The following is an 18,328-nucleotide window of genomic DNA, read 5'->3' on the forward strand; positions in this document are numbered from 1 at the left end:
TACTCATCTGATCACCTCATTGTTCTACATTAAATCTTTATTGAGGTGTTGCTGAATTTTTGCCGCTTGATTTTTATTTTTAGGACGATTTTTTTATAACTTCTGCTAGCTTGCTTTTTTTTCTTTGTGACTTTTAACTCCCAGGCAGTGGGAACTAACTAAACATTCCCAAAGCAGAAATTAAATTCATAGTAGTGCATGACAACCACTAGAAAGTGTGGCTTCTATTCCCATTTAAGTGCCATAACACTTAAGAGCTTGTGGAGTTCCACAAGTCTCATGTTAAGGAGTTGAGACCCAGAAGTAAGAATCTTGTCAGAATGATAGCTTCACAGAAGTAGAATAACAGGTCAGTAATTTTCCTTTTTCTTGGCAGGGTTTGGCTGGTTCCAGGCCAAATAGTAGTTTGGTTAGGAATATACTGAGTTAATGAGACAAATGCTTTTATAAGGTCAGTAGCCTGAACTAACAGGGTCAGCCACTGTGTTTGGGTCAGCTGGAAAGTGGAACCATTCCAATTTTAACAGTAACGGCTCACTAACATACAGTAGTTAAATCCCCTAATTTGATAATATATTTGTTCAATGTTGTTACTCTATTAAAACGTAAGAGACATACTCTCGTTTGTGCTATGTTCCATGTGACCATTCATATTCAAAACCATAATAACCCCTTAAATGCACCTGGATCATTTTCTTATAGTCTGTATTTTGGATAGTTTTATACCACACAAGATTATGTTCCTGTATCTCTTTGCCACATGCTTTTATCCTTGAGTTCTGCTCCTAACTGAGTCTAATGCTTATAATATCTATGCACAATCTAACTATCCTTAAAAGAAGGTCCATAGTGAGAACTTACTAGGTTTTGTTTCTATACTAAGCATGCATGGCATGTTGAGTGCAAAATATTACTCTTCTTATATGTACTGTCCCACTCATATTTATTAGTTTAAAACATGTAACCCATAGAAGTGGAAATGTTATACTTAAGCAAATATTTATATAATTATCTGTTTGTACAGAAAATGGTGTACCCTTAGAAGAAAGAAAAAAATGAGAATAATTATTGAATAAACTAGTGTTTGAACACACTTTGACCCTTGCTATAAAAATTCATTAAAGTGATCTCATTTGTTTGAATGATTCAAATATGCTGTTCACTGTCAGTGTCTTATTAAGCTGGCACTTCACATAGGGTGTCAAGTAAAGGAGAAGTGTAGAGGAGAAGAGAACAAATTAGTAGTAGCAGAAGAAAACGGGAAAGGAATATTATTTCCTAAAAAATGGCTTAATTCACTGTACTTTTCACATAGCAACATGTACATGAAGATCAAAGTTTTCCTTCATTTGCTCATCTTTTTAATATGAAGTTAAATCAGTATGGAGTTCTACCTTGTTGAAGTCCATGGACCTATGACAACATGCACTAGCTGAGGAGCTGACTGATTGAGAGCAATCCGTCTTCCCTAGGCATGTTGGCAGATGGTTGTGATACCTCATTCATTAGCTACAAAACATGCACAAAATGCAATTTCTGAGTATCATTACTTAAGCAAGTCAAAACCAGTTTTCACCAGAATACTCAAGATATGGCGATTTATCTCCCTGCAAAATTTATTTTTTTTAATCCTCAAATTGTTTGTGTGCAAAATGGGTTCAAGAAAGGTTCACAGGGCATTTTTATCAGGGAGTGTGTTTTTTTTAATTCCTTGTATACAAATGAATCAGATTTTATTTTTCAGACTTTGAAAATTATTCACCCTTGGATTCACACCATGCTTGATTGTAACTGGTAATATGTAATCAGTGTAACTGGTGAAGATTTTTGAAAAATTACCCACAACTGAAAAAGGGATGGAATGTTTTGATAAACTTACATATAACACTTGCTATGGTGTGTGTATATGTATTACTGTAGTATACATGTGGGGTGAATTGTGGGGTACAGGTTCAACTCCTGAGAGGTTTTAGTACCAAAAAGAAAAAGACTATCTTACACCATAATCGCATGCTTTTGGAATGAATTATCTGTCTATAGGTTGAGCCTCACTAATCCAGCACTCTGTCCTCTGTCAATACCTGTAATCCATCTTGATTGCAGTTAGCTGGGTGTGGCCAAGTTTCCTGCGGCCCCATAAAGTTTGTTTACAGCCAGTAGTCCTGGTTCTCAGTGTTCTGTGCTGGTATTTTGTTGTAATTTACCCTTAAATGTCTTTTAAGAGCCCAGTAAACAAAGTGTTGGTCATACTGCTGGACAATATTGACTTTCTGTGGTTCAGCAAATTCTGTTGTTTGGCACCAGTCAGGTCCCGAGGGTTGCCAGACTAGAGAGGTTCAACCTGTACTAAATGCAGTTATGTTAGTATGTTAAGGTCTTGATTCATGCTTGTAATAACTTTTTAAAATAAAATGTGTCCATTCAATTGCATTCTCAATTTAAGCAGTTTTCTAAATATACATGTATGCACGCATTGTTGTCTATGGAACAGATGCGCCGTGCAGCCTTAAAAACATGTAGAGTTTGCAAGGCTTTTCCCTCTGTTCAAATAATCCATGCCCACTGCCAATATTGCTTTGAATTTTAAGACTGTTTCATGCATAACATTGTGTGGCCTGGGTATGCAAAAGCTTTATATAGTGGGGTTTTTTTTTCTGAATAATGGGTGGGTGGTACAAGAAATGGGACGCAGTAAGCTCATTATTCAGTTAAGTTTCAAGTATTGATATTTCATATCTATTGCTTAGCACGGGGACTGCAAAGACTGCACTTGGCCCAAGAGTTCTTCCAAAACTACCTCAGAAAGGTAAGACCTTTTTAAAAGATATGTGCATAGTTGAATTGTATGTGTGTTAAAGAAGTGATGATAAATCTTAGGAGCTTTATAAATTTGGTGTTTTTAGTAGAAGATATTTATTTCTAGAACACAAATCTGGAAATTCCAGTAAAATATAAAAGGATTTTTCTCTCTGAGTTAGGAAGGAGTTTGTCAAAAAAGTAAACACATTTTTAATGCAAAACCTGAAATTCTGCCGAATGTGGAGGAAAATCAGTAAGAGTTTATTATTTTTATTTTCCTCCTTCATTATTGATTTATTTTAAGATCACAAGCTCCTTGCAGAAGGACCACATAGTCACATGTATTAGTACTTCACGTGTGCCATACTTAGCATGTTGGACTAATGACACTGATTGGGGTCTGGTATCATTACTGGAATATAAATGTTAACTAGTGCAGATCTAAGGGTAAAAAATGCAAAATTGTCTGAGTGACTTGGGACTCTAGATCCCATTTACAAAAGATACTTAAAAACCAATGGAACTTAGCTCACTTCTGAAAATGTGCTTCAGGCTCCTGAGTCACATTGGTTCTTCTTTGAGTGCTTGCTCATATCTGTGAGTTAGGTGTGTGTGCACATGCACACACAGCTTCCAGAAAGTTTTTTTTCCTCTAATAACTATTGGTTGGGTTGCCTGGAGAGTCCCTTGACGTGGTGCCTGTGTGGAGCCTAGATATGACCCAGCCAAACTGGGACCCCCATAGTTCCTTTCTTACTACCCATGAGGCTGTTAGTGTTGTGGCTTGAGTACCTGTTGCTATGCCACAGCTCCTGCCGCCTTTGTTTGGGTGAAGCTCATCAAACAGATAAGTGCTGTATCTGCAGGGAGTTTCAAGCCATGGACTTGTAAGGAGCATGACTTCCAGCTCCAGCAGCTCTTCATGGAGTCAGCACTCCAACCTCCACGGCAAGGCTCCACACCCCCTTCCTGGCTGTGCAGCATACCATCTTCAGCTTTGGGACTGGCACTGAAAAAGGGTTCGACTTGCTCGAAACCTCCAGTGCAGCACTGTTCTCACTCTGGGATGCCCAATTCATCAGCACCATTGACAGCAGCATGGGTGGTGCAGAAGGCACCAGACGCTCCCAGGACCCAAGATCCTGATACCCCAGTGTCTCACTCACTGATCCCCATCCTCTTGGGCTCATCCAGAGGTCATCTCGTGCTCGTTGGGCCTTCATTAACATCTAATACGTACTGGGCAGAGCGACGACTTAACGAGATAATGAACTCACTAGCACATTCTGAGGCCCCTGCCCCTCAGAGAGTCTCCAGAGGCAAGCCTGCTCTTTTGGCTGCTCCTGTTCAGGCACCAGCACCTAACCGCTCAGAGTCACAGCCCTGTTTTGAGTCCCAGCATGGCCATCCACGGCATCACCAGTCTGACTCGTGGCACTGGTCACATGCATGGCTTCAATCTCCCGCTTGACACTTGGCCATTCAAGCCTGACGTGGGCTCTTGCCTTCTGCGTTGACCAGACCAAGCCCTTCCGTAAGGGCCATTGCTGAGTGAATGAAGGGATTTCTGGTTTTGTTGCAGTGCATCTCTGCCTGGATCACGTCCTGTATATGGGATTGCTGCAATGGCTGAAGTTTCCCTGCCACCTGTCACTGTGCACTCTGTGAACTTAGGCCTCTTCAACCAACTTTCTGGTGCATGTGCATTGGCAGAAAATCTTGTGCGGCAACATGGTCCTCTGTATACACTTTCACATTGTGCAGCAATCTAAATGGGATGGAGTCTTTTGGGTTGCTGTTCCTGATTCAGCCACATGTTGAGTCTGATGACCCCTCCTGGATTTGTCTTGGGAATCACCTATCTCCAATAGATATGAGCAAGCGCTTGAAGAAGAACTAATGGCTACCCACTGTTGTAACTGTTGTTCTTATCCATTCAACCCACCCTTTTGCTCCACCGTCAGAATTGTCAGCAAGATGGAACTGAGGGGTGTCGGGTCGGTTGGGTCATATATAGGTTCCACACAGGCCCCACCTCAGGGGGCTCCCCCACCCAACCCAACTGGTAGTTGCTATGGAAAAACTCTCCAACTGCCAGGCATATGTGCACACACACCAAATTCAAACAAATACGAGCAGTGCATCTCAAAGAACAACAGTTACAATGGTGAGTAGCCGTTTTCCTTTTTTGGAAAACATCTCCCTATTCTAATCATGTGGGGCCAAGAAGAAGGGTGAAAAGTCTTCTTTTTTGTCCTGTCAAAGTAAGGAAGGTAACAGGTACACAGGTCTTTCATACTATAGGAAGTATTGTAAGACTCCAGGATATGAAGGGGTTTGTCTCATTCTTTCATGTTGAAGCTCTTTGGCTTTATATTAATTATTTATACAAAGTCAAAGTAGGGTAATGTTCCAACTGCTGAGCCATGGAATTATTTTCTCTCTAGGCCAATGGCTTTTCAAGTATTTGTACAAAGTGGTTAGACAGAGACACCAAACCCAGAATAGCCAGTTGCCTAATGCAGGGCTCAGTAATCCCTGCCATGGGTGCCAAGAATGGCACACAACCACCCATAGCCCAGCTCCAGCTCAACCCCCTGCAGCCTGGCTCCAGCTCAGCTCCACCCCCCTGTGTCCCTTGCAGCCCTAACCCATCCAGACTTTGCCCCCCCCAGTCCCCTATAGCCCCAGCCTACCTCCAGGCTTAACCCTCCCTAGTTGCCACACACCCCCCCAACCCCAGGACTTACCTTTCAAAAGGGGCTCCAAGTGCTCCTGCTCCTGCTGATTCTCCGGCTGCAGAACATGCATTCAGCCAGGGAAAAAAGCCCCCTCCCTACTTAAGCGAAATTCATGTTATGCAAGGGTGCATGGGAACACAACCCTTGCATAACTCAAGGGACTATTGTACTATGATTCTGTGCTTACCAATGTGTTGTCCCAAAGTTTGAGAACCAGAAAACGAGGCTGGCCAGTCTTACTTCATTCTGCAAGATATGAAAAATGCAAGTGGTGAAACCTAAATACAAATTTAAGAAAAAAAATCAGTTTTTTTTAACAAGATAAGATAATTCAGTTCAGCTGTGTACTTTTAAGATGTCATTGAGATAACAGGTGTCATTACAAAAGAAGCCAGTATTCACTTAGTATAAAATTAGACTAGAGTTGACTGTCATCATGGGCTGAAAGTATATTAGAGCCATAAACAGAATTCTCAAGCCATAGCAAATGCTTGTTCCAGTCTTTGAGGGGTGTGTTACCTAGCAACAAACTGATATACTAGGTTATTTGAAGCCTTCATTTTGGAGGGCTAATAAAAATGTATTTAATATCACAAGTGCCATTCAAATAAATTGCTTAGCCTGAACATTTATGCCTTATTTGCATAGGCGTAGAAGTCATTTTGATGTACATGCGTGGCTACATTGTCTCTGACATGTGGTAATGTGTGCACAATTCTCATCTTAAAATTGCATTCACCATATATAATGATGGGAATGAATTTTTGTAGTTGATTAGATTACAAATAATGTATATGTGATTTTTATGGCAGTTTAAATGTGTGGACCAATTATTCCTGACACTGTTGCTTGATTTAAAGCCAAATGTTGAACACAAGATTAAATTGTCCTTTTTTGAGAGTCAAAATGCAATGGTACTTTCATCAAGGAACTTTCTCTTTCAGTATCGGGTGGCATACAGTTGTACCTTTAAAATATCATTAAGTGCAGTCATGCCTGCCAAGATTTGCTTGGCACTCTTCATGGAAGAGCATAAGGGAATGAAAAACACTGAAACTAAGAAAATGTAAAAATAAATGTTGATTGAAAGGACCATTTGTATGCAAACTGCAAGGAAGTAATCATTTTTAACATTTGGATCCTTTCTTTTAAATCACAAATATAATATTGCTTATTAATTTCAACTGTTGAGACATAGTGTTTGATTTAAACTTTGTGAATGATAACTCAGAATATATCTGACATCTTCAGTTATTGAAGATAATCAGTTAGTTTCTCTTTAGTTTCTTTCATTGTACATATCTGTATTTGGAATTAGCCTGAAATGGAAATTCTTTTTCTACATTTTGATTACATAGTCTAAATTAATCTTTCCAGAAGAAAAGAAGTTGTCTTGCATATTTCATATTCTTCTTAAATGTAATATGTTAAAACAAGATTATTTGTCTATCTGTGAAATACATATCAAAATATTCTGGTTTTGCTTTCTGTTTTAGTGGCACTACGAAAAATAGAAGCTAGTCATCATCTTTCAATAGATAAAACTAATCAACACCTGGAAATCTTTCAGAAGTCTTCACAGTCTGTTGATCTGCCGCAGAAACCACAACTTGGAGACTTGCCCCCGAAGCCTCAGCCTGTGGAACCTGCCCAGAAGCCTCCAATTGGAGATTTACCCCCAAAACCAGGAGAACTGCCCCCAAAACCTCAGCTAGGAGATTTGCCTCCAAAACCACAACTTGGAGACTTGCCACCAAAGCCACAAATTAAAGACCTTCCTCCGAAACCTCAGCTAGGAGAGGTATTGGCTAAAACTCACGTTGGAGAAGCATCACCAAAGCCTCAGCCTTCAGAGGCAAATCAGAAATCTCACCCCATAGATCTTTCTCCAAATGTACACTCTAGAGATACCATCCAAAAGCAAGTATCTGAAGATTCTAATGATGTGACACATACGCTGCCAGAAACCCCAGTGCCACTTCCCAGGAAAATAAACATAGTGAGTAGTTTTATTATTCCGATGTGCTGAAAACCTTGTGGCAACCTTTGCCCTTGAGTTATGTGCACAAAACAGGTTTGAGCACAGATGTATGCTTCTGAATGGTTTTAACTGATAATGCTTCTCAGGTTGAAGCCACTTGCATTTCAAAAGGAGTACAGGAACATAAAAGGACAGGTCTGGGAGCAAGACCTGCTCCTTAAATTCATCAAAGCATTTTTGGTAGCGTTAAGGCTGCAAATTATGCTTCTGCAATAAGAGGAAGCTTTCTGTTTGTTAAAGACTTAAAAAAAATTTAAAAGCTTTTTGTCTTCTAATTCTTTGGTTTATGTTTCCTATATATAAAAAACTGGGACACATATTTGATTCTGAACATGTTTTTAAAAGAATGTATTCTTATTTTAAACTTCCGTTTTAATAATTCCTACAGACCTGAAAATCTTAACCAACAACAATCAACTTTGACAGTGTAATAAGTCAAATATTTAGCGCCTCTGTTTAACAAAGGCGCATGAGTATCATTGTATTTAGCAAAGGAACTATTGAGGAACGGAAGCAAGTTTTCACTTGCAGCATGTGACATGCAGCACAAATCAGTGGCAAAGCTGGGAACAGAACTGTAACTCAGTCTGGAGTTCTTGCCACTACGTTTAAATGTGATACACATGTTACAAATTTAGGTACAAAAGGAATAATTTATCCTAATCTAATTTACTAAAACACATGAACTATGTCTACACTGTTCCTCCCTTTCGGAAGGGGCATGCAAATATGGCTGATTGGAAATGCAAATGAGGTGCAGATTTAACTATCTTGTGCGTAATTTGCATACTCCTGCAGGATCTCGCTTCCAAGAGCTATTTTTGAAAGACAAAACAGCCATGTAGACAGTGTTCATTGGAAAGGAAATCCCACCTATTTTTTTTTCAGGAATAAGGGTGCTTTCAAAAGTGGGATTTCCTTTCCAATGACCCCCATCTACATGGCTGTTTTGGCTTTCGGAAACAGCTCTTTTGGAAGCGAGATCCCTTGGGGAGTATGCAAATGAGGTGCAAGATATTTAAATCTGCACCTCATTTGTATCTCTGATTAGCCGCACTTGCATGCCCTTTCTGAAAGGGAGAGGCAGTTTAGAGGTTGCTTTATTCAGACTGCTCACTAGTTATTCTCGTAGAGTTGCCTTTAATTGTTTATCTCACAATCCAAGTAGATAAAGAAAAGGTATTAAACATTCATTTATAACATTTTTATCCTATGAACTGACCACACATGGATAGGGTGACTACCTGTCCCATATTTGGGATGCCAAAAAGGTATCCCTGCTTATTTTTCAAAAGGGATTAATTGTCCTGTATTTGCCCCCCCAACCTGCTGACCTTTTCCACCAGCAGCTGGTGGCCAGAAAGCATGCTTCTTGGGGGGGGGCGCCCCTTTCCTGGGGCTGGTGGTGGGGGGCGCCAGTGGCTGTCACTTTCCTAGGGGGCAGAGGGGAGTGCTGGTGGCTGCCATTTCTCCAGGGCTGGGGGGATGGAGCGCCAGCAGCTGCCACCTGCCTCCTGGCTCCCTGGAGCTTGGTGTAGCCAGGAGGAGCCATTCCTTCCCCTCATATTTCTCTGTCCTGTATTTGGGACAGGGAGATGTGGTTCCTTTACAAATGGAGAAAGTGTTTTTACCCAGCAAGTGTCTCTTTTTTTCACTGAAAGAAGTGGGGAGAGCTCCTTCTGGGTTTGGGTTTAGGAGAGCATATTCTTTCTCTTCAGCTCACCATTCCTGCTTGACTGGTGAGTGAGACTATCACTGTGCAGTTGTGAGCACCAAAATCTGTTCCAGAGTATTTTGATATAGGGGCATTTTAGGGTGGAGTGACAGATTTGGGTGCATGGAGAAAATTAGTATTAGCAACTGCGTTAGACTCAAATATTAAACACCATGAAAATGCTTCTCTTTACACATCACAATGCCAAACCATGCCCTTAATGTACATTCCTTTCAAATGTGCCTTTCGTCCAGAGATATATACCTCGTCAGGCTGATATTCACCTTTCCATCAGTTTAATGAGTTAACGGCGGGCAGATTATTAAAGTGTCACCCGTGTATTATTAATAGAATGCTGACTTCCAGAAGCTATGTCAGTCACTTTTGCTCATGTTTTTACACCTTGAGACGTATGGAAATCTAACTTTCTGTAGAAATTCACTTGCACTAGAAAAATTAATGCAGTGTGGTTGGTGGAAAAAGTCTATTCCCTTGCTGCATTTCATTATTGATTTCATTATCCACAGTGTAGAAATATCACTAAAAGCTGGGTGCCTGATGTCACTTTGGGCATCCATTAAAGGTGACCTTCATCCTCTCCTGATAGTTTATTACAGTGTTTCGCAATCTTTTTTTTTTTTAATAAAGTGCCCCTTTAAAAAAAAAAAAAGAGGTACCCTAAAATAAGATTCCTCTTGTGTACCCCAAAGGGTACGTGTACCTCCAGTTAAGAAAAATGGTCCTAAGGTAATTGAGGTCTTAAAACAAACGCCATTCAAACTTTCCAGATTACTGTATCCTTTTCAGAGGGCAGATTTGTTTTGCATGCCACCAAAGTGTACCTCACTGAAAAACTACTTACTTACAAAAACAAGCAAAAATATCACAAAAGACTGCTACTACTGAAATCTTGCTTTCTGCCATCTTAGTATTAATTGGAATAGAAATATTGTGCTTAGAGTTCAGCGTAAGGCATATGAAGCAGTAGAAACAAGTCACTGAATGAACTTTTAGATTCTACTGATTTTACTAGTGTCTTATGTAGCCCTTTGTAAAACTAGGCAAATATCTAGATGAATTGATGTAGCCCCTGGAAGATGTGGTTGTACTCCCAAAGAGAGAGAGACTCTTTGTTGAGAAACACTGGTTTACTGTTGCTGAACTGCTTTGAAGTTTATTTAGGGTTTCTTAATTTTCAATGTTTTTTTTGTACTATAACATTAATCAAATTCAGTGTTGTTTAATGGATTCCTTCACTTTTGTATAACATTCCTTTTGCATATTTGACAACAGGTACCACTCCATCTCAATCTTTTTTTTCACGGAGGCTCACATTATCTTATTAACTAAGGTTCACTTACCATTCTGAAGCTTTTATCATTATTTGCCTTTATTCAGTCTTTGGATGTTGTTTGAAATGTGATGTACAATAACAGATCATATACTTGCAAAGTAGTCAACTTTTGAAACTGTTTCCAACAGTTCCCCCAAAAAGCAGGTAGCATCTAGAGATGTTGTGGAGAGGGGTGGCAGATTTTGTATATGAATTGGCAGTCTAGAGCAGAATCAGACTTACAGATTGTGTTCGGGTTCAGATTAGCTATCACAAGCCATTTTCATGACAGATCAGCCCAAAATAGTGCCAGTTGTCTTAGAGGTTTTCATGTGGAATTTGTGCCATTGTGTCAAAATCTCATGGAAATGTTGTCTTGCTAGATTTAGTCTTTGTCTGTCTGTTCCAGAACCAAAGAATAGGTTTGTTTGATTTTGCACTGGATCTAGAACCAGAACTTTAGGTGAGGTATAGCTGGCGGGCGGGGGGGTTGGATTTCAGTAATTGCCTCTGTTCCCCATCTTTCTGAATTTCATAGGCAATTAGATTTCAGTTTGGTTTTGACCTATATCCCTAATCAAATACACATTAACGGGCTAGGACATATAGACTAAAGCATGTTGGAACCATTAGGACTACTTTCTGGCCTGAGTAATTAAAGGTGGGGCCTAAATAGTTTGATAAGGCAGTAGTTAGATGTCAAGTTTTTTTAAAATTGCATCTCTGAATATAGACTGTATAGTGCACATACAGTTGTCTAAAAGTCTTGATAAAACAAAGCACTTTGGAATGATGGGCTGCGGAGTAAGTGGCAGCTACAGGGAGAGGAGGATTTCCCCATGAAATCAGAAATACAAACAACTGGTAAAATGCACTGGCTTTCTGGAAAAAAAATCATAGCTAAAAAACAAAATCTAAATGCTATATATTTATCCCCTTTCATAGCGCTTTCAGCTAAAATTGTATTTACTTTTTAGGGGAAAAACAAAGTTAGGAGAGTGAAGACCATTTATGACTGCCAAGCAGACAATGATGATGAGCTTACCTTTGTTGAAGGAGAAATAATTATAGTAACTGGTGAAGAGGACCAAGAGTGGTGGGTATGTATCTCACCTTTTATGAAAATTCTACCTGATTGACACTTTATTGAGCATCACTCTCAGCTGAGCAGCAGTATTCTTAGTTTCTGCATTTGATCTACTTAAAGCTCCTGAACATCAGCTCAGTCCTATTTCATTAAGAAATTCAATTATGCTTCACAAGGACTTAAATGCAGCTTCGTGTTCTCAATGGTGTTAGTGACTACTAGGGACAGCATCAAAAAATGACCCCATTTCATAGGTTTGCAGATGATCGAGTTTAGCAAGAGACCTATATGTTCTTCAATTCTCGTACTGCTGCAATTCCCATCTTATTTGATCCCTTCCTTTACGCTAGAGGAAATTAACTGGTTGTGACAGTATACTATGCACTGTACACCATTTGCATTAATGTTTGCAGCCTTAGGGCAAAAATTATGCAACAGGATTTACATGAACCTAAATCCAGTGTTTAAATTGAAGGAGGATGGGTGTGTGCAGGCACAGAATTTATCTTCTTTTGTGGGGAGACAGTTTTCCCTGGATAATCCTAGAACTATCCCTGCCAGAGTCAGAGATACCTCTGAAGTGCAGTATTTTGTTGCCTTTGGAATGCAACAGCTTTCCTCCAAATGAGGCAGTCTCAGATTCCACCCCCCACCCCGACCCCTGAAAATCATTCCATTTAAACGCTGTGTACCTTTATCAAAATGATTCAGTGTCATTCCTGTCTGAATTCACCAGCAACATTAACATAATTATACTATTTGCTGTGAATATGACTGTTATAATTAACCCCATGGACTGTTGGTTTCCACTCCTAAATTACATTTCATCGATCAACTTTGTCCTTATGCTGCAGTTACCCTTGTCTTATCCTTTGTCCTTCTGGATCGCATTCCCATGCTTCTGTATTCCTGGATCTGATCCAATCTCCAATTGTCTGTTGCTAACCTCACAGTTTCTCAAACCTAGCCTGAAACCCAGTTCTTCTTTCATCCTCTGTAACATCCTCCCAAGCCTTAGTGAATCCTACTTCCCCAGACCACAGCTGTAAAAAAAGGGAAATGAGACAAATTTTATCAATAAAAATGTAATTCCTACAACTGGTTCCTCCCAGCAGGTGTTAGTCCTCAGGACCAGCTGTTGTCCCTATAGTCTCCGGTCTGTGCCAAATATGGTCTTTCTTTTCACTGATTGTCACACTCAGGGTTTCCTGTCAGAGTTTAGACTCAGAACAAAATATGAAAAGACTGCCCAGATGAAAGGTGCTAAAATATTTTGCTTTTTGTTTGTTTGTTTTCCTTACAATGAGGAGGAAACAGCAGAGAATGGAAACAGACTCTTTTTCAGGGCTAATGCATCTGCTACATATGACTGTTCTCCCAATGTGTGTGTAACCCACGCACCTACTGGATGTAGTTTAGAGTCTTGGGGTGGCAATTAAACCATTTTAGAGAGAGAGAGTAAGTCTCTTCTACAGCCTCAGCTGAAAGCAAGCTGGCTTTTAGCTCAAGCTATAGAGGCTCATGCGCTACATTTCAGAAGGTCCCAGGTTTGAGTCCGCCTGTCAGTAGTTACGTGTGTGTAGTTACAGTCAGAATAAAGATCAGTAAACAGCTATGAAATCTCAGAATATGATCTGGTGGATGTCCACATAATCCTGAAATTTCGTATCTTTAAAACAGAATTTACAGAACTTGTTCATTATATTGTCTGTCTGAACACAATTATGATTAGGCCAATAGATGTACTTCATGCATATGTACTGACATGGATCACTGATAAATGGATAGATATGTTGTTAGTCTTGAGAACGTCAGTAGTAACAATTCCATTCATCTTGAAAAAAGAAAGGAGCTTATGTGTCATCAATATATCATAGGCCATCCATCTTGCAGATTTCTAATACATTGGTTACCTGTGTTTTTGAGTCAAAGCCAAACTGACAGTTTAATGGCTCTTCTGTCTTCATTAGTTTGACATCTAGTATTCACTTACAATATCTGTAGAAACATTTCTTTAACCTGCTTTACTTTATATTTGTTTATCCTTTCATTTAAAAAAAGAAATTACATTTTATGTATGGTATTTAAAGGCAAAGACTGACAGAAGGAAATTTGGAGTTCAGTCTCTTTGATCAGGTTATTTTATTTTTTGGATTCTACAAAGTTCAGAACAAGGGATAGTGCTAGCATTATGCCTAAATGTTTAGAAATGGGTATCTAAGACTTTGTTTGCAAAAGATGCACCTGCGCATTTGCATTTTCCCACTGACACACTTTTCTCTATGTACGTCAATGTATCTTTTACGAACAAAAATACCCATTTTGGGCACAAAAAAACCCCCAAAATTAAAAGCAGCATTCGACAGTGTCTTTTTTTAATTGAGCCCTGTATATTCTGCAGTCATATCTACTGACAACAAGGTGAAACAAGAAGAAATTGACAGATGTCATAGAAGTTGGATCCTGAAAAGACCTGTTGTCATTACTTCTTATTCATAATGCAAGTTTATGCTTACACCAATTCAAATCTCTAGCAGGGGCCCTCTATCTAATTTGTATAATGACATGGGAATTTATTATGGCTTTTCAGGACCATCCAGTGTGTAATCTAGATAACTCATGATTATTTTAACGGCTAAATCAATCTCTCTCTTCTGTGTTCAGATCAGTGGAATGTGTGACTCTTCCAGATCTTCCATTTCAACTATGGTCCTTTAGTTCTACTTCATTTAGCTTCTCCTTTTATTATCCAAGTTACAACAGTGTGTGGAGCTGGTTATTAATCTCTTTACAAATCCAAATGTTGTTGTAACAGACATAGACATAGAAATGTATTAATCCAAATGAAACAGAACTCAATGTCTATGTTGTGCTATAGAAGAGTAACCTCACTAAAGTGTAATTTTCTTGGCAAGGGTTTAAATGGGTTGTGAAATGACCAAGTACAATCACCATGCTTGTACTGATACGCACGAGGAACATGGTTTTGTTACATGGGGTAAGTGTTTTTCTCCTTTTTTGCAGATTGGCCACGTTGAAGGACAGCCAGAGCGGAAAGGAGTCTTCCCAGTGTCCTTTGTGCACATTTTGTCAGATTAATAAAATTCAAAACCTGACCATTGCACATTCTTCATGCAAGACAGGCTTTTTAGCAAAAGCTAATGGCTGCTGCCTCCCTGTAATCCTGTGCACAACTGTATATATGGCTGCTGTTACAAAATATGAATTATTTTAAGGTTCACCTCATGAGGTGAATTATATGTATTGTAAATATACTGTGTTATTCTGCCTTTGCCAGTATTACAGTAGCCTTGGAACCTGGCATGCCTTATTGGGTTTGCTGAAGCCATCCTTGGCATCTAGCACTTACATCTCTGTCTATGCTGTTAACAACATGTATCAACTGCCAGCTTTCCAAACATAGGTTTCCAGCCATCATGTAACTTTGTAGAAATAACTGTTCCTAATAACTCAGTATTCTCAATTATATGATTAGCACAGTTAAGATTCTGTTTTCAAAGTGAATGGTTTTGGCCCAGTTAAAGACCAATCTGCAATTAAGCGTACAGTTTACAGCTATGAAACCCACTTCGGTATTTATTAAAGAAAGCGTTCAATTAAATGTAAGTTTGAAAGCAAAAGAAATATTCACTGACTTTACAGAAAATTGGTAACATTTTATGGTGTGCATACAGCATATCATGATTATATTACGTGGACCTATGCCAAACTGTGATTGGTTTCCCTTAAAGTGGTTACCTCACTTTAAGACAGTTACAAATTACTTCCATCTAAAAATTTATTTTGATAAAAGTCATACTGTCTTTCATTATACAGATGTGAAATTTGGTGACAGCTTTTCACTGTACTTTTACTAACCAAGGACTTCTAGAAACTGTTACACTGTTTACATTATGCATGCATTTAGAATATTACTTGAAATCTGCCTTTGTATACTAATAATACTGTAGTCACATAGCTTAAGTTGAAACAAAAGAACATTTTAATTTGATAACTATTGAGATTGAAATATGAGCTTGAAACAGTATTTGTTTATACCTAATTGAAGTTCTCTGAAAATCTCTTATTTAAAAAATAAGTCTTCAGCTTTGCTGAAGGTTAATTAACCAGTGCAAAATTTTCTCTGTTATGAATACATTTTAACTTTTACAGTATTAAAAATGTTCATTAAATCAGAGTGAAAGTTTGAACTTTCATGCAGTTTGTCAAGCTGTTAATCAGTCACCATTATCAACATATATATTAACAGTCTTCATGAAACTGTATTTGTAGTTCATAGTCTTAATTCCAAGCAACAGCCAACAAACACGTTACCATAAAATTAATTTCTAATAAGTCTTTGAAAGGAGAGCTTCAAATGTTATCAAATTGAATTAGTGGAAAACACATTCCTTGCATTTAATTCACTTTAAAATAACATTTAATGTACTATTAAAAACAATAATTTACTTCCGATTTTTATATATAATTTTTAATTTTGAGTAGAATGAAATTATTCTCTGTGATCAAGACTTATCAGGTTCTGTGATTTTCATATGTAGGCCAAATATTATTTAAAATATTCCTTTGGCAACAATACGTATTACTAATATTTTACTGTAGACAGTCTTGGCTACATAAGAAGATTTTTCATTTCATAAAAGCACAACTCAAAAAACCTTCTGAAGGCTTTCAGTTTTAGTGCAGTTTTACAAAGCTGTAGTCAGTGAATATTTAATTCTATTTATATTGTTATGAAAACTTAAATATCAAATAAACCTTGCATGAAAAAAAAAATTCCAAAATATTTATCAGCTGTTACTGGAAGGTGATTTTTAAATTATTGCTTTTTCAGTGTCATGACAAAAGTATGTTCAAAACCAAATACACCAGTGAGTAAACCTGCTCACGTTGCATCCACAGTGTTATCAGTTTCAGTATTTTTTAGAATTATACTGTTTTTTTTTCTTTTAATGGAAGGCAGTCAGGACCTGAGTTTATTTAGCATTCCATTTTATCCATTAATACAATGTTTTATGTTGCATTAAAGAAAAAAAAACCTATTCACATTTGTGGTCAAGTGTATTTTTAAGTGATCTCAAAATAATCTGGTAAAAGCTAACCACATAAAGGAAATCTAAACATATAAACCAATGTAGAAGCAAATGTCTATTATTTTGTACACTCTTTACAGTAGTATAAATAGGCATTTTTAAAATGAAATTAGTTCCATCAGGAACAAGAATTCTGTTTGTTCTGGCTTATTGTGTGTTGTAGGAAATCTAAAAATACATTGTGTTGTATTGATTGAGTTTAAATACATTCTGTTTAAACTCACTGAGCCACTATCTGCAATTTTGTATATGAAATAGTATTTGGAAAGTTTAGATCTTTATAGACAGATAGCTAATGATTAGTTTTTTTCCCCTGGGATGGGGTTGTTCTACAAATGATGTCTTATTTTACTGTTGAACAGCAATTGCTATTTATTTTTTTATTACATAATACATCAACATGTTGTATAGAAATCAGATCTGGTACTGCCACTAGTTAAAATTTTGACTTCTCATTTGAATGTTAAGATCAAACATCAGTACACTTGTCTATTCACATGTATTTAAATGTGACAGTTTTTTGAGTACTGTATGTGTTAATTTCTACTTTTTTAATATTTAAAATTGCTTTGAAATAAATGTATTCAGTTGATCCCAGACATCTGAACAAGGCCCTTTTGTTAGTTGGAATCTCATGTAGGTGGCTTTTCATAGTTCATTTTTAGTTATGTAGAGAGTTGAATTATCAATATAAGTATTAAGTTGCTAATACATGTAACCTATTTGCTAAATATGAATGTACTTAGTATCTTAAAATTAGGATAAAGCTATATGCAAGTATAACAATATACATTCTTTCATGGTTGGGATTAAGCTTATTTGAATCCCCCCTTTCCCCCCCCCCCCCCCGCCCCCGCTTCTGGTACCATTTTTGTATATACAGACTGAAAATTCACAGCAGTTTTAGAGCTATTGGGTCATGTTACCTGCAACTCAGCAGTCATTTGAATTATTTAACTATTCCACAGCTAATAATTGTAGCAGAGGAACCCAGCTACTATGGAACTTCTGCTGAGGTATCCATTTCCCTTCTTCTGATTCTCTGATGCCATGTTAAACAGTGTGTTAGTGATACTAGAGGGGGCGGGAAAGGTTGCTGCTAGCATTCCAAGAGAAGTAATTAGCTCTGAATCCAGAAAGAAAGTGACTTGCAAAGTGGGGAAGGGAGTAAGTTCTCTTCTTTCCATCTCAGAAAAAGAATTCTTTTGTGGGGTGTTTCTACTCAAGTTTGAGATTTCAATTTTTTTAAATTGAGCTGAGGCTGTATTTGCCTGCTCCAAATAGCATAATAGAGACCAGTACTCTACTTCAGAGAAAGATGCAAGAAACTCTGCAGCATGTAGTCATGGGATAACCTAATAGGAGAAAAATTCCCTTTTAAGCTTCAGTAAGGATAGAGGCTACACCTGGCAGCATGACATGTGTCTCTTCCCAAAGTTTTGTTCAATACTAACTCTGGACACTTGTTATCTATAAAATGTGAAATATCTTCACATAGT

General features: G+C 38.0%; 1 protein-coding gene across 3 annotated transcripts in view; it reads left to right on the forward strand.

Moving 5' to 3' along the window:
• ASAP1 (ArfGAP with SH3 domain, ankyrin repeat and PH domain 1) overlaps positions 1 to 17,498 on the forward strand; it is a 274,729-nt gene extending 257,231 nt beyond the window's left edge. For all 3 annotated transcript variants that reach the window (XM_074986652.1, XM_074986653.1, XM_074986655.1), the window contains 4 exons: positions 2,748 to 2,806; positions 7,037 to 7,539; positions 11,606 to 11,728; positions 14,740 to 17,498. In XM_074986652.1, the coding sequence (XP_074842753.1) occupies positions 2,748 to 2,806; positions 7,037 to 7,539; positions 11,606 to 11,728; positions 14,740 to 14,814 (760 nt within the window). In that variant the 3' untranslated portion in view covers positions 14,815 to 17,498. The remainder of the gene's footprint in view (positions 1 to 2,747; positions 2,807 to 7,036; positions 7,540 to 11,605; positions 11,729 to 14,739) is intronic.
• Positions 17,499 to 18,328: the final 830 nt, after the last annotated feature.

Source organism: Carettochelys insculpta, chromosome 2, assembly GCF_033958435.1.
Source record: "Carettochelys insculpta isolate YL-2023 chromosome 2, ASM3395843v1, whole genome shotgun sequence".
Classification (NCBI taxonomy): domain Eukaryota; kingdom Metazoa; phylum Chordata; order Testudines; family Carettochelyidae; genus Carettochelys; species Carettochelys insculpta.